Source organism: Zootoca vivipara, chromosome Z1, assembly GCF_965207765.1.
Source record: "Zootoca vivipara chromosome Z1, rZooViv2.hap1.1, whole genome shotgun sequence".
Lineage (NCBI taxonomy): Eukaryota > Metazoa > Chordata > Lepidosauria > Squamata > Lacertidae > Zootoca > Zootoca vivipara.
The window spans coordinates 3659811-3676954 of NC_142583.1; the positions used below are offsets into that span (position 1 = coordinate 3659811).

The window sequence follows — 17144 nt, forward strand, 5'->3', positions numbered from 1 at the left end:
AGCCCTCAGCATCTCTATGGGCAAGGAGGTCGCGCGTAGGCGTAGACTTACAGCAGACTCACACGCGAAGACCAACTTCCGGGTTGATATCGGAAACTTTTAAAGGAGACGCACAGGATCTTAGCGCCGCAGCTGTGATTATTAGCAAAGAGTCATTAGGGCTGATTTTACATTTAAAATGGGCGTGGGGGTGGAGAAAGAGTCAAAGCCCTAAACATTTATTTTTAAATCATATTTCGTAATCCCGTGCATTGATCCCTGAGTTGACAGCATGGAGGGAGAGACTGCAGCTTAGGTCCGGTCTGCAACTAAGGTCGCCAGTTGCGGACCAGGGCGAGGCTGAAATACTGAGAAATACAGCAAAGGAACAACGAGGAGGTCCCGTTAAGCTTTCGGTTGTTCTTCTGTTGCCAGCCATTGCTAATCCCTGCAATGCAGGCCCAGTATGAACAGGGCAGACTTGGGGACCAGGAGGGGACCGGGCTGCTTTTTCACTCCCAAAAAAATCCACTGCCGAGAACCTTTCCAGCCCTGGTTGCTGCCATCTGACCCGCTTAAATTGCTCCGCCTCCGCGGCGCCTCTCCCAGCGCAGGAAATCCAGTGCAGGGCGCTTTACTCGCCCGTAGACTTTGCATGCAGCCCCAAGGAACTGTAAGAAAAGTCATCTCTCGCTCAACCCACCCCAAAATAAAAAGAAATGCACTTCACTCGAACAGCAAAGAACACTAATTCCTCTCTTTGCTCCGACCTTAGGGTGGATTTATACAGTATATAAAATCTCTCCCTTGCTAATGGGCAGCTGCTCTCACTCCTGCTCAGCCGGAGAAGGTCCTTGTTAAAAATAGGTTAGGGAGCTTAAAGGACTTCCTCGATTTAAACACGCCAGCATTTCATAGGCATTCAGGTATCGCCTAGGCTAGGGCGTTGCTGGTTTTCTTGCATGCGGAAGGTCCCGGACTCAACCCGCGCTGGTGGCACCTCCAGGTAAGGATGGGGAGGGGAGAGACCCTGCAGATTCGGTGAAAGGCCGCTTCGGAGGTCCCCCTGCTCCGTGGAAGGACCAGAGAGAGAGGGGGGGGAAATCCCTTTCCGACAAAGCAGCAACTAGATCGAGTGCAAGAGTCTGCATGCGGGAGTCTATGCAAGAGTTTGCACAAGCGGCCGACGTGACGCGACAGGAAGCTGCTGCAGACGAAGATCCCTCCTGCCCTGCTGGGTCTCGCCCTAAAATGCCTGGGAGGATTTTGCCTTGAGGAGGGAAGAGGAGAAGAGCCGGCGAGGAGCCGCAAGGGACGAATCTCGCCCGCTGCCAGGGAAGGGCCGTCGAGGTCTGGTATTAAATGCAGCCGCTGCCCACCGCTCAAGTCTCGACTGTGCAAAACGTTTGCCCAGCAGGAAGCCTCGTGGGTCTAGGAAGCGCATTTAGGGTGGCACCTGAAAGCCCACCGTTGCACCCCAGAGATTCACTGCTGGGCAAATGCAAAGTGCGGGCTGCGCTTTGCCTTGGCATGCCGCTCAGGTGCCAAGGAAAGCTTCCTTCATCTGTGCGCTGGCATAAAGTCTTAACAAATGTGACCGGGAAGTGGAAGAGTCGTGGAGAGCTGCTGTTGATGCGCAGGAGCAGAGGCAAGGAAAACAGGTGCCTGCCCTACCTACTGGCTGGGCACCGTGCAGCCTAAACCTGTGCGAGTTTACCGGGAAGTGAGACTTGCTAGGTGCAGTGAAACAAATGTTCTGCAGAGAGCTGAAGGATGAGACAACTTGCCTCCCTTCTCTAGCATCCCCCACACCCCTTTCCCACCACTCACAATGTACAGGCGCATTTTTAGCTGTCAGTCTCGTTAGCCAATTTCAATTTTTAAACATCTTGGCATCTCAGGCAGAGACTCTGTGGGGCAGTGTTAGAAACTCAGGTTTGTAAGCTCCGTGCCAAATGGGCTCCTTAAAGCGAGGTTGCAGCTGCCAAAATGGAATGTCCAGTTGCCATTTTTGGGCAAAGTTGCTCAAAAGTCTTCTTTGTCAAATGATGGTCTGAGTATGGTTGGATTATCAGTTAAATATCTGGCTGGTTCAGATGACAACCTTGAGCTGGGTTAAGAATGTTGAGAACTGAAAGAAGAAAGGTCACTTGACCCAGGGACAGTCCACATGTATATTGGCTTATTCCGACCTCACAAGAGGAGACCTGAAGGCAGCTGCTAATGTCCACCTTCCTCCTGAAATGTTAGCGATGCGTTATACACTAGCTGAGGTGTGCTGCCGCACTCGCTGACTTCCCTGTATGGGAAAACAGGAGACTCCTCTTTTGAAACAGTGCTTGTGACCTGCACTTCTTAGAAGCAATTGTACTTAAAATAGATACTTTAAAATTGATTGGGAATATCATTTTAGTTGAGTAAAAGACTCTTCAAATTGTGCATATAACCATTTCATTGATTAAATATTGCCACCCTTGTTGCTACTCATTGATGCAGGACTGGTTCCACAACATGTTGTAGGCTTCCTGCTCCTTCCAATTTGCGGCAGCAGCATCCCCTTGGGCTCCCCATCTTCCAGAAGCATGGCAAACTATGCTTTGGCAATGTGCTCACATGGGTTATGCTGAAGTATTATTACTTCCAGGCTCACCGGGATTGTTTCTGGCCTCCCTTATTGCAACTTGCATGGATGATAGGAACAAGGCCTTGCTCTCGAACATCTGCTCATTTCTGTTTAATTTAGTGGCACTTTATTTCCTTGTAAGTGCTGAAAATGTCACCCTCCCTCCTAACGCCACGATCCCACAGGATCAGTACTGGGAAGGGAAGGAATTTGATATGGCTGTTAATCTCTCTCTAAGCATTTGTCAGAGGCATGCACAAGTGCTCTGTTGCGTTTGCATATGGACAGCATTTTGTAAAATAGGAAACCATTTTAAATTTTGGATTAAGAAATCGTTTTATAATTTAACATATGCCATTTTATAAAACACTAGCTGGCCCTGCCACCATAGCTGCCAAGTACCCCGTTTTCCCCGTTCAACCCCCGTTTTTACTTACCTTTTCCCGGTGGTCCCCCGTATCACTTTGCCTCCCGTTTTTCTCCGTTATTTTCTCCTTCCAGCGGCCATTTTTTTTCTTTCCAATTTGCCCTTCTATGGGCACCAAAAATGTTCGCCGCCGGCTTCAAAAGTCGCATCTACGCATGTCCAGAAGTGCATAGACGTGACTTCCTGCCAGCGGCGGCCATTTTTGGTGCCCATAGATGGGCGGAGCGACACAGGAAGTTGCGTCGACGCACTTCCTGACATGCGTACAAGCGACTTTCGAAGCCGGCGGTGGCCATTTTGGGTGCCCATAGAAGGGCAAAGTGACACCGGAAGTTACCTTGACGCAACTTCCGGTGTCACACAGCTGCCGGTCCCGGATTCTGCAGTCCGGGACTTGGAAGGTAAGCCTGCCACGCGTTGCTGTGGCTCAGTCTGTTAATTGGAGACTTTCCCTTCAGACTCCCCTCACCTTCAGAGTCCCCCTGTTTTACACATGTTCTGTTTATGCAGGCGCATCCCTGTGACTCCCCCACCCCACCCTGTGCCGATCCATGACGTATCCCGCCCCCTCCTCTCCCCACCCCTGGTTCATCCCTGTGACTGGTCCCACCATGTCCTGACCTATCCCATCCCCTCCTCCCCCCCCCACCCCCACCCAGGCGAGTCAGTACCTACATTCGGCCTAGTCTGTAAAGGCTTCAGCCTAGTATGTAAACGGGAGCCGAGGTGCTGTTGAGAGGGGAGGTTTTATAGGTGTAGTACCAGTGTAGCCGCCACTAGAGGGCGCTGGTTTGCAACCTGGTTCTTTTCCCAGAATGCATTTTCATCTGAGTGGTGTGTTTTGAAACACGGTGTTTTGGGGTTTTTACCGGGCACAGGTGTGACATCTGTCTTTGAAAACAGTACGGGGTTACTCTCATATTCGCATGCGGCATTGTGTCAAAATTTGAACGCAATCGGTCAAGCAAAACTCTGCTTCGTGAGATGCTATGTATTTTTTAAAATTTTATTTTAGGTAATTAAGGCATACCCTGGCATGGATGCTGTTGCGAGCCACAGCTGTCACCTTCTTCAGCAGCTACATGAGCAACGCATTCAAGGCCTTCTCTGTGACTGCATGTTGGTGGTCAAAGGTGTTTGTTTCAAAGCACATAAAAACGTGTTAGCTGCTTTCAGCCAGTACTTCAGGTATGTTAATGAAAACACTTCAGTGAAAGCAATTAACAGTGCAGTTTAGGCCACAAACTTTGGCATACTTACCCAGAAGCCTCGTTAGAGTCAGTGAGATTTGCTTCTGAATACAAATGTATAGGAATGTTATTTTTCTTATAAAGTAGTTGTGCTGATACACACAGGTCTAGGGAAAGTGTAGACATGGAAATTGGGGCAGACTTCAATGCTTGGCACATATGATATTACTGGTTAATACACATGGAGATTTCTCACAATCCCAATGAGGCTTGTGATAGCCCCACACACTTCTGACACACTCCTCTCTGTGTGTGTGTCACTGTATGTGAGAACTGACGATGGATGGATGGATTGATTGACTGATCAATTGTATTGACTAGATTCTGAAAATACTTACAGTACAACAGGGGTGCCAACTTAAAAAAAATATGGGGGTGCAAATAAACCCTGCCCCACACAATCAATCACGTGATGTGGCGCGCGCACACACACACACACACCATTTGAATGGCAATGCTCATCAACTTTGGGGGCCCCCTCAAATATTTTCTTAGGAGGCAAAGACCCCCAGCCCGTAGGAGTTGGCTCCTATGGAATCCAGAATGTTTGTGTGCTGTAGCCTAAACTACTATTTTATTTTAATATATTTTTGCTATGAGGACTGGCAGTTTTAAATATGTGTATGCATTATAAAGAGTTCTGCTTTTTCTCTCCTAGGACCCTGTTCCAAAATTCCTCAGGTCAGAAGAATGATGTGTTGTACTTGGATATTAAAAATGTTGGCGGCATTGGCCAGATTTTGGACTACATGTACACATCCCATCTTGAACTCAATCAGGACAATGTGCAAACGTTGTTGGATATTGCACAGTGTCTGCAGGTGCAGAATGTCTTGAACATGTGCCGCACCTTTTTAAAAAGCCCCACAGGTGTAGAGCAGCCAGCCAGTGCGTCTTGCAGTAGTGCCTTCTCTTTGCAAAACGCTTTGGCCGAAGATACAAATGGTGAGAGTTATGGCGCTAATTTACTGCGTTCAGCAGGTTCATCGACTGTGGAGCAGTGTAAAGTCTTGGATAACTATAATCCACATGGGCCGCAGCCTGTTTCACCTCACGTCTCATCTGGTGATGGAAACAAAGAGAAGCAGGGTTCTGTGGGTGCTAATTGCACAGATCTCTCACTTAAACAGCCAAATTGTCATTACAAACTCCGTAACTTTTATAGCAAGCAGTTCTACAAGCAAACCACTTGTCCCGGCAACAAGAGATCACCAGAGCCATCTTTTGATTTCAGCCCCTCCGCAGAACAAAGCACGGCCAAGAATGCACCATCCTGCGCTATCGGTCATTCTGAATGTGTCTTGGAATCGTCTGATCACTTACCAGCAAACTTTCTGGTTCAGCCCTTAAATGAGTGTCTCGAGGATCAAGAACCGGAAGGCGCGTCTTTACAGCCGGTCAAAGAGATGAGGCTTAAAAAGGCCGTACATCTTAAAAAACTGAATTTTCTAAGGTCTCAAAAGTCCCCCGAACAATCTTCTGTGCTTAAAATCGCCGATGGAGAGTTTGCAAGGGAAAGCGAGGTGGAAAGCCAGAGTAGCACAGATAGGGCAAATACTGGTGCCCCTGAAGGAAACGAAGCTAAACGTCTAGTGAGTTCAGAATGCTTGGAGGAAGATGTTGAACTTGAGGCATCTCGGGAAGCTTCTGAGGCAGGTGGCCAGTTACAGACTTTGCTGCCAGAGAGGCAGTATCCTTGTGCATTGTGTGGGAAAGCTTTTAAACACCCGAGCAATCTGGAGCTGCACTTGAGGTCTCATACAGGTACAGTCATTGAATGTTTCTGTGGAAAAGCAGGCTATATATTTATTCTTTGCCATATGTGTGTCCCTTATAAAAGCAATGTGATGGCTGGTCTGTGTCTGATAATTTATGTTTATTAACACCTGCAAAAGAAAACTATTGCAAAGGAAAAGATAGCAGTTTGTAAAAATAAAAATGCTGCTTCCTATATTTTCCTTTTCCCATTCTGCCAGTGTGATCTGACTCTTGTCACTTTTACAGTGAGGCTAAAATGCTTATGGAATCAGATCAACCCACAAGATGGGGGGCTGTTTTCAGGATCAGGGAGGCTTGCCTGCAAATCCCAGCTTCCCAGGGGACTTGGAAGGCTGCTGAAGATTCTAGTTCTGTGCCCACTTAGTTGTAAGTCCCATTAAATGCAGTAGGAGTTACTTCTGAGTAAACATCTACAGGGTCAGGGTCATGTTGTAAGTCATCTCACCTCCTGTCACACCTTACTAAAACACAACAGTATTGAGCTTCCTTAGGGTTTTTTTTTCCAGAGGTGCTGCAAGCAGAAACAATGTAAGATAGGAATACCAGCCATTACCTAAATAATGGTGAGGTACTATTTGTAAGGTACTGGGACCCAGGTGGCGCTGTGGGTTAAACCACAGAGCCTAGGGCTTGCTGATCAGAAGGTCGGCGGTTCAAATCCCTGCAACGGGGTGAGCTCCCGTTGTTCGGTCCCAGCTCCTGCCAACCTAGCAGTTTGAAAGCACGTCAAAGTGCAAGTAGATAAATAGGCGGGAAGGTAAACGGCGTTTCCGTGCGCTGCTCTGGTTCGCCAGAAGCAGCTTTGCCATGCTGGCCACATGACCCGGAAGCTGTCTGCGGACAAACGCTGGCTCCCTCGGCCTATAGAGCGAGATGAGCGCCGCAACCCCAGAGTCGGACACAACTGGACCTGATGGTCAGGGGCCCCTTTACCTTTTTACTATTTGTAAGGTACATAATATTTTAAAGATGGTGAGTATGCTCAAGCTAGGGTAAGCACTCAGAGAGGGCCTGTTGATTTCAAAAGAAAAGTTAAGCCTGTGCTTATTTTTCCTCCTCAAGGTGAGTGGAATTTAAAGCTGGTTAGCTTTGTGCCCAGTGCATTTGAAATTGCTTAGGGCTTTCAAACAATTAAGTAATGTTTAGTTGATTAGAAGGTGACTGCTAAAGCAATCCAGTAAAATAATTTATCTGCATTGCCCTTCTGGAAGTGGGAGCAACATACCATGATCCTTGGCTTAGCATTACATCCAAGCCAGCGATCGTAGTTTATCTGCTCCAAGAAAACCTTGGCTGGTAAGTCAACAACTTACCAACTTGGCTTCATGTTCTAGTTTGCTTGGAGTGAAATAAACCACAATCCCTGGTTCGGATGTAGAACACTAAGACAAGGATTATGGTTTGCAAAGAATTACCCAAAGCCATCTGCACCTCTGGGTAACCATTAATTATGGCTTACCATGATGCGCACATGAAAATATATTTCAGAAAATGCATAAATTTTGTGTTGCGTCTTCTTTTAAAAAATAAATAAGTAAAGTGAACCAGAAATCCCTGATTATTCTTTGGCTGAGAAATGCCAGAATTCAGACCTGTCAGTTGATCAAAGAGTTAAAAAGCAAAATGACTACTTGGTGTATGTGGAAGGAAATGGCTGTAAAATGACTTCAAGATGCTTCGTTCTGGTTTATTGTGGAAGCTTGAAGCTCCTGTGCACACACACAAAGCTCTCCTGTTCAGAAGAGATTTCCAATCACATCTACTAAGGGGACACTATTCTGTTATGTGTGTCAGCCTGAGGCAAACCACCTTCATTTTTAAATGGAGGGATCTTATTTTTATTTGATTTTTGATTTTCAGTTTTATACATGCCAATAATTTTACAAGGCATCTTAACATGCAGAAATAATTAGTACTGTTGAGCCAAAAACCAACAAGCCATTTATTGGGAAGCAGGTCTAGAGGTGTTCTTCAGGCTTTTGTGAAAATTCTGTGCTCAGGTGTTTATGCATTATAGTCACTGTGTTTATGATTTGTAGGAAGAAAATGTTACGATTTCCCCTCCAGAAAAAAAAAATAAGCAAAGTAGCTTAATGTAAAATATAGCTTGCTGGCAACTGTTCCACTTTTTTTATATATATGCCAGCTTCAAACTTCTGTACAGCACAAAATATTATTGCTTCTTCTTTTAGGTGAGAAGCCATTTGAATGTAACGTTTGTGGCAAATGTTTTTCACAGGTAGGTGTCTGAGTCCGCTTTTGTTGACATGCCACCCACCGAGTCAACGGTCACTCACTCACATTGCAATATGTGTGGTCCTGTAGGAACTGTGGGGGAGAATATTTTAAAAATTCCACATGTTTTTCTGCTGCTCCCCAACCCCATCTTCCTTGAGCTTAATGTTGAGATGTTTTTGAGAGCATTAGTCATCCAAGATATTCAGGTCTGAAAAACATTAGGTCCATGAAATCCAGCTCGAGCTAATTTCTTAGTCATAAATATGACCCTTTTTATTATTTTTGTGTTTCAAACCCCAAAGCTCTGAGTGGCATTCAAATTGGATCATACGATTGGACTCGGGGCTCTGAGGCCTGGTACAATAATACTGCTGTCCCTTTGCTCTAGAGTTGACCCTTCCCCTATAGCAAAATAACAACAAGCCCCAGGAAGGGGCTTTTCATGCAGGTAAGAGATTGAGAAATCTCTTCTCGCCCATAACTTCAAACAAAAGCACAATAATGCTCTGGTGTATGCGGGGAGCCATGGAGTTTCCTCCTTTGGTGTACACACAATACATGTTGGTACCTCATTCGGGTCAAGAAAATTACCAGCCTCTAGTCTTTGGATCATCAGCCTGGTGCCTGCAAAAGCCTTCATTGGTGCCCCAGGGAAGGGGTTCCAGACTCTTGAGTTTTACTTTTTAAAAAAGTAAGTCTCTAGTCATCGTAGGAAGTGTAGGTACCCTTCTAAGTGATTTCTGTGAAATAAACCAGCCTGGCTGCTCCTGCCTGCCAGTGTTTTTGTCCAATGGCTAAAGGCAGAGCGGTGATTGCTATGTGAGTTGGTTTGACAGCAGGCAATAGGAATCCCTATGGCTCTTGTTCCCCCTCCATTCATTGAACTTGTCCATGGGAATCTCCGTAGTTTGTCCTTCCTTCCTTTCTAGCAACCACAATTAATATTTCTGTGGCTTGAGATACGGACATTCCCAGAAGTCATTTCCTGCAAAAACTGCTACACAAGAGTTGCGGGTGGGTATTAAAAATAACAAAAATAACAACAAGAAAATAATCTTTCTCTTCCAAAAATGGAAATGTGAAAACTTTGCAAAGAAACTTAGCCATGTCTCCTGCTGTGCAGGAACTAAAGAGCAGGCACTCATTCAGAATTTGCAGTTTACTTAACTTGAGCTACAACTGTCTACATGTCTACTCAGAAGTAAGCCTTTGTGATTAATGGGGCTTGCTCCCAGACAAAAAAGGGAACAGGATGGCAGGCTTTGGCTTAGGGTTGACAATGAGGAGGGAGGGAAGAGTTCTTGTGCCTTTAACAGTTGTATGGAATATTCAATGGGTTCAGAAATCTCTTGTACGGAAACAGAATTACGGGCAAAGCTTCAGCATGACTGTACTTGTTCTGTTTTTGTGTTATGCCCCCATGGCAGCAACTTTGTGACTGGGGAGCCCCTAGCATTCTCTCAAAATTCAAAATGTGCCCGCTGGACCAAACATTTGGCAATCCCCAGTGTAGTCTAAATAGCAGCACTGATCCTACTAGCAGAAGACTTTGTTTTTGAAGTGTCACATAGTTCAGTAAAGTGCGATCCTCATTTCCAGTCATAAACTTTTACCAATACTGTATCACCTATTTGGTTAGTTTGGCTGCTAAACGTGTTTCTTCTCTTTGTAGGCGGGGAATCTTCAAACGCATTTACGGCGGCACTCTGGTGAAAAACCTTACATCTGTGAAATCTGCGGGAAAAGGTTTGCCTTTCGTTTTTGTTTTTTAAAATGTGTATTTATTTTTTCCATTACAAAATTGTGCATGCATAAATCATAAAACATGACTGAAAACAGGTCTTTAGAGGGGAGTAAAATGCTAAGCATATTATTTTACAGGACAGTATATAATAATGAGGTAGTTACAGTAAACCAGTTCAATGAATTCTTCAATCAATCAACTTGGAAAATATAGAATACAGTGGTACCTCAGGTTAAGTACTTAATTGGTTCCGGAAGGCTGTACTTAACCTGAAGCGAACTTTCCCATTGAAAGTAATGGAAAGTGGATTAATCTGTTCCAGACGATGAAAAACACCCCCTAAAACACCAATTTAACATGAATTTTACTGTCTAACGAGACCATTGATCCATAAAATGAAGGCAATAATCAATGTACTGTACCATTCACACCCTGAAAAGTACTTAACCCGAGCAGCGATAGCATGCATGCACGCATGAAGCACTGATAGAGTGCTTCTGCGCATATGCGAAGCGCGCAGATCACTTCTGCGCATGTGCGCGCAGCAGAACTTCCGGGTCCGTGGAGTACTTAACCTGAAAGTACTCAACCTGAAGCGTACTTAACCCGGGGTATGACTGTAATAAGAATGAGCTCATGAGTAGTGCCAGACTGAGCTGTCGATTTACTTTAAGAAGTTCTACACCATATTGCAATATATGTTGCAGGTGTTGTTTTATTTGTATATTTAATAAAATTATGCCATGCAGTGTAAAAATCATCTTTTTTACCCTCTCCCCTTGCAATTTTTGTGACATTTCCATTACAGCTGTTTGCCAGACTATATTCCATGCCAATGATAAAACAATAAATATTCATTAATTGTAAGGTTTTCCAGGTTCTGGCTACTACCATTCTACTATAGATCTGTTATTAATTCTTTACTTCTTAATTGGTCCATATCATTCATATATTCATATGATAGATAGATAGAATAGTGTCAGAGTTATTATTTATTATTATTATTTATTAAAATTTGTATACCGTCCTATACCCACAGGTCTCAGGGCAGTTCAGTGGGATTGTCTGAGCTGTAACCTGAGAGATCTCTTTTAAAACTTCCATTCAAAATTGTTCTATTTGTGGACATGTGGTAAAAAGTTTTTATAACTGTGGAGCTCATGAATTACTACTGTATACAAGGATGTATTCAGATGTCCTGTTCCCAGCCTGCCAAACTGTGCAACTCTTGTCTGCCGTTAATGGCGGCTTCCTCGTTGTCTGAAACATTTTCAAATGGATGTGATGGTTTCAAACCACGATTGCAAAACAGGGTTGAATTGTGGTTTTTGATCCTGGTTTGGGGGGAGGGAATTGCTCAGAATGCAGTTTTCTAGTCACAGGAATGAGTTTGAGGACATCAGGAGGTCTTTTGTTGAGGTTGGAGTGGGGGTTGAGGAAAAGACGTTCTCGAGCTCATTGGCAGTTTTGATTCACCCAAACACATTGGGAATGTGATGTCTGAATGCGGCCACTGTTATATTACTGCATTAACTGCTCTAGAATTTATTGAACCTAAATATACACTTGGGGGCTGGGGTTCTGCATCTCCTTTTCGTCTTTTTCATTTTTAACAATATCGTTAAAACCCTACAGTATTGTTATGGCTTCATTCTGTTTAGCAAGACTGGAAGACTGTCAAATTCTGACTGAGTTGAAATGTTATGGAGCCTAAATGATTCGCTAGAGCAATAGCAGTCCACAGTAGCACTCTTTTAATGTTCATACAGTGGTACCTCGGTTTATGAACACAATTGGTTCCGCACGTCTGTTCATAAACTGAAGCGTTCATAAACTGAAGCGAACTTTCCCATTGAAAGTAATGGAAAGTGAATTAATCCGTTCCAGATGGGTCCGCGGCATTCGTAAACCGAAAATTCGTAAACCGAGGTGTTCATAAACCGAGGTTCCACTGTATCTGCAGGAGATTTCTGGCAGCATCTGACACGAGATGGTGCTTTATACTTCACAACTGCATCTGTCCAGCACTTTTAGCTTTGATTATAATCGAGGGCTGAGCATAGCAGCTTCCACTGTGACACACAGCTCCAATTTGGTCAACTTCGAGTGAGACAAACCACTGGTGTGCGCACAGCACTGCAGGAATGTGATTGTTTGAACCATCACCTCCTGGTGGGAACTACAGGCGTGGCCCTTTCCATTTATGGCATCATGAGGGCCAGAAAAGGACAGACCATGTGGAGGTGCTAAATCGATGCTGCGCTGCAGTTCCCACTGTGGAACAAGCCCTCCTAGGAAGCCTGACATACTTGTGCAGATGATTGCATCGACACTTTCAGTTTTAGAATAAGAAGCACAGCTGTGAAAAGGGGTATAAGGATTATAAACAAACTGAAGCGACCTTTTCCATTCCTGTTCCAGGTTTGCTGCATCGGGAGATGTCCAGCGCCACATCATTATTCACACTGGAGAAAAGCCACACCTGTGTGATATTTGTGGTCGAGGTGAGTTGGAGCATATCCTCGAGATGTAATCGTTGGGGATGGGCCACAGTTCAGCAGTGGAACATCTGCTTTGCATGCAGATTGTGCCTGATTCAGTTACCGATACCTGCTTTTCCAGGTGGGTCCATGGAGAGTTTCCTCCCTGGAGCCTGGAGAGCCACTTCTAATCTGTGTAGATCAGGCATGAGCTCGATGGAGGAATGGTCTGTCACAAAGCAAGGCAGCTTCCAGTGTTCCTAGTCTCTGGATAAACCTCATTCACGAGCCCTCTAGAGCAGGCATCCCCAAACTGCGGCCCTCCAGATGTTTTGGCCTACAACTCCCATGATCCCTAGCTAACAGGACCAGTGGTCGGGGAAGATGGGAATTGTAGTCCAAAACATCTGGAGGGCCGAAGTTTGGGGGTGCCTGCTCTAGAGGCAACCACTGATCAACGTACGTCAGAATGATGCGCCATTGCGCATGCAGCACCAGAAATGTCATTAAACATGTCGCTAAAAGAGCAGAACGGGGCAGGGCGCACAGAGTCCCGGGTGACAAAATTGTTGTCAGCCATATACCATGTGGCACAGGTTCCCCTACTTGCTGTGTCTCTCCTCAGCCCAAGCAAACCCCACCCATAACTTGAATCATGGCCCTGCTAGCATGCAGCAGTTGGCAATCTTGTGCCACGACTAGTAGGAGCAGACCTGTCAGCCCAAGGGCTGGTGACATGTCATATGTCCAAGAGCTGCATCGGCGTCATGGAGCCGTTTTGTGGCTTGCACCCTGTGAGCAGCCGTCTTTGTCCTGTGTTTCTGTCCTCCTAGGATTTAGTAACTTCAGCAATTTAAAGGAACACAAGAAGAACCATAGAGTCGAGAAGGTGTTCACCTGCGATGAGTGTGGAAAATCATTTAACATGCCCAGAAAGTTAGTAAAGCACAGGATCAGGCACACTGGAGAGAAACCGTACAGCTGCTCTGCTTGTGGTAAGTCTGTGCTTAAATTTATATATAGGAGTATCATTTATTTGTGTAGCCAAAAAATAAAATGCATAATAAAATACATTACACAGTTAAAATAACCATTAAACCAAGCATTCTGTCCGATTAAGAGTTTGTTCCCCTGAAAAAATTAATTTATCACCCCCACAAATCGCCACTCTAAAGATAAAACAAGCCACTTTTCCAAAAGTGTAGCGGGGCATGCTCAATTTGGAAAAAATAAAATAAATGGTTGCAAGTGCTTTTTTCTTGCTCTTGTGGGTTTTCTGAGCACTGAAATAACGATGACTGAATTCAGCAGTTCCCCCTCCCCCAATTCATAAGACTTTGCTTTGGCAATGTTTTTGTTCTCGTGGAATTTCCCACCTTAAATGATAGCCTCTTCACTTTGGCTTAAACAATAAAAATAATTACATCCGCAATAGGAGTTAGCAAGGTTAGCTGTCTTCTAGCGCAAGGGCTTCTGCATTGGTAGACATAATAATAATAATAATAATAATAATAATAATAATAATAATAATTTATTATTTATACCCCGCCCATCTGGCTGGGTTTCCCCAGCCACTCTGGGCGGCTTACAACAGAAAAATGAAATAAAATAATCTATTAAACATTAAAAGCCTCCCTAAACAGGGCTGCCTTCAGATGTCTTCTAAAAATCTGGTAGCTGTTTTTTTCTTTGACATCTGATGGGAGGGCGTTCCACAGGGCAGGTGCCACCACCCAGAAGGCCCTCTGACAGGTGAGTTTTAATGTTGTGCAACAGAGGACTCATTGGAAACTCATTGTGCAACAAAGTTACCAGTAGCTTGCTTATAGATTCTCTTGTGCAACGGCATTCTGCACAAAACATTTCACCAGCGGAACAAATTTACTGCATTCTCTATACCAGGCATGTCAAACTTCCACGAGACTGTGATCTGCTCCCACTATATAAAACCCATTGCATTGACCAAAGTTGTTCAGCTTTTTTTAGGGGAGCCAAAGTTGTTGAGCTCTATACAGTAGCTATTGCTATTTAATCAATACAATCGCTATTGGTTGGAGTGATTGCTCAAAAAGATGAATCTCCTTAGTAGACATGAGTCTACAAGTCATTGAACTCTGGAATAATACTAGAAATGTAGTCAGCTTGCCTAGAGCACAAATATCAAGGAAAAGGATAAGATACATGTCTGCGGTTGCAACACTGACGGTACGGTCAGTTAGAACCATCACGTCATTATTGTAGGTGTTTCTTTCAAGCGGGAAGTATTGATTCTGGTGAACTCTTCACATCTGTATTGTTATACTGAGGAAGGAAGGTTTTCAGTATGTTGTTTGTATTATTATTTTGTACTTTTCAGTTGTGAACCACCCTGGGGTCCTCAGATGAAGGGTGGTATACAAATTTTAATAGTAATAATGATAATATATTCCTGAGTGACTTTAACTTAGTGCTGTGTTGAATACATCCCAAAGTTATATAATAGTAATATCTGTTACTGAAAGATATACGACACATAATTTCAACTAAGGAATAATTCATAGGCAAAATAATTAAATGCTCCACTGTGTGTAAAATTGATGGACAGCGCAGCCTTAATTAAAAAAGCAGGTTTCTATAACCTATTGCATATGCGATAAATTGGACACATTTATGACCTAGATAACAGCACTCCAATACAGTGGTACCTCTGGTTGCGAATGGGATCCGTTCCAGAGGCCCGTTGCAACCTGAAAAGGCCGCATCCTGAAGCAGCGCGTCTGCGCAGGCGCGTGATGTAATTGGGTGCTCCTGCGCATGTGCAAAGCACGATTTAGCACGTCTGTGCATATGCATGCACCGAACCCAGAAGTAACCCATTCCGGGACTTCTGGGTTCGGCCCGTTCACAACATGAAAAGATGTATCCCACAGCGAACATCACATGAGGTATGACTGTAAATACAAACTATGTATTTTAGACACGATAATTTTAGACACGATAATTATTCATTTGTAACACATGGACAAGACAGCTAATACTCGTTAGGAGATACTATTTCCAAATAACCTTTCTTGTTTTACAGGGAAATGCTTTGTGGGGTCTGGCGACTTACGGAGACATATCCGGACTCACACTGGGGAAAAGCCGTATAACTGTGAGACCTGCAATAAAGGCTTCAGTCGCTCTGCCGTCTTGCGCCGCCACAAAAAAATCCATTGCAAAGTTGGTAACAGTGGTCCAAATACACTGGGTGACTTTTCCCAGACAGCAGAAATATCTGAACTTGAGAAGCCCCAGAACGCAGACTCATTTGCCCAAGAAATATCCGTAACTTTATTGCCAGTGTCAGTGAAGTTTCCCATCCACCCAAACGGAAATTTGGCCACTGAATTTGACAGCCCTGGGGCAACATTCCGCAAGGTGCGACCCACTGCGCAACAGAATGAGTGTGCGAACCAACAGAAATTGAGCTTGGATCCGGTTAAACTCTGCAAATCTCAGCAAAGACCTAATCGGACATGCTATTATAAAGGTGTGGATCTATCCCCTGAGGAGGAACCCCTGCAATCTGAAGGCAATTCCATGACTCAGACTTGCATGAGTGCAATGGGCAGCGGCTGCAGCAGTGAGCTGACTAGTCGCGCGTCTTCTGCTGAATACAGAAACAACGAAGGGCCGTTTTTCTCCAGTGTGACCCTCTGGGGTTTGGCTATGAAGACACTACAGAATGAAAGTGAGCTGGGCCAGTGACAAGTTCGCCTTATGGTTTGTCGTCTTAATGAATAAATAAAAACAAACATTTGTACCGTGCACTGAACTATTCAAAGTGCTTCCTGTACAATGCTTTATAATCCTCACAACAGCCATATAATAGAAGGTCAATCCCATTATCCTTCTTGGAGTTCCTTCATGGAGTTGACCTGGGGCAATTCAGTCCGTAGAGCCAGCAAACTTTTTCAGCAGGGGGCTGGTCCACTGTCCCTCAGACCTTGGGGGGGGGACTATATTTTTTGGGGGGATGATGCAAGAGCACCACGAGCCCCGGTGGCTGCTTACCTGTGTCTTACGACTGGCAGGAGGACGATGAGCGGCATGCAAAAGGGCTCCAGAGAGGGGCTGCTTAAAATGGTGCTCAGCCAACCACAGCTCAACAAAGCCCAGCCCCCTTCCTCCTCTAGGCAGGACGGGGAGAAGCCAAGAGGAGGGAGGGAGGAGGTGCTGCCGCTGCCACCGTTTGAGGGAAAGGGAAAGAACGTGCACACTGGTGATCCACGTCGCGATTCCCGAACCGTCCGCGGGCTGGATCCAGAAGACAATTGGACTTGAACCGGCCTGTGGGACTTTGTTTGCCTACCCATGCCATAGAGCATGAGACTCTTAATCTCAGGGTTGTGGGTTCGATCTTTGCGTTGGGCAAAAAGATCCCTTAATTGCAGGGGGTTGGACTAGATGACCCTCAGGTTCCCTTCCAACTCTACAATTCTGTAAACTATAAACTAAAGAGTCTGAAGTTCTACAAGTGCTGCTGAAGTGTAATTGTACCTTCAGCAGAGATTGGCAACCATGTTCATTTTGGTCACTGAAAAATATTTGTAATACCTAGATCTGCCCGTCAGTGACTCAGTGACTACCAAGCTTGCCATGT

General features: G+C 44.9%; 1 protein-coding gene across 4 annotated transcripts; it reads left to right on the forward strand.

Moving 5' to 3' along the window:
* Positions 1-376: 376 nt before the first annotated feature.
* On the forward strand, positions 377-16316 carry ZBTB49 (zinc finger and BTB domain containing 49). 4 transcript variants are annotated; one of them, XM_088657485.1, is made up of 8 exons: positions 377-985; positions 4045-4217; positions 4938-6043; positions 8251-8297; positions 9969-10042; positions 12462-12544; positions 13354-13515; positions 15582-16316. In XM_088657485.1, exons 2-8 carry the CDS (start codon positions 4066-4068, stop codon positions 16247-16249), a joined length of 2292 nt encoding a protein of 763 aa, XP_088513611.1. In that variant the 5' UTR covers positions 377-985; positions 4045-4065; the 3' UTR covers positions 16250-16316. The 4 variants fall into 4 exon arrangements, with proteins under 4 accessions (XP_088513611.1, XP_088513607.1, XP_088513612.1 ...); XM_088657481.1 differs by lacking the exon at positions 377-985 and adding an exon at positions 1165-1329; XM_088657483.1 differs by lacking the exon at positions 377-985 and adding an exon at positions 1504-1640.
* Positions 16317-17144: the final 828 nt, after the last annotated feature.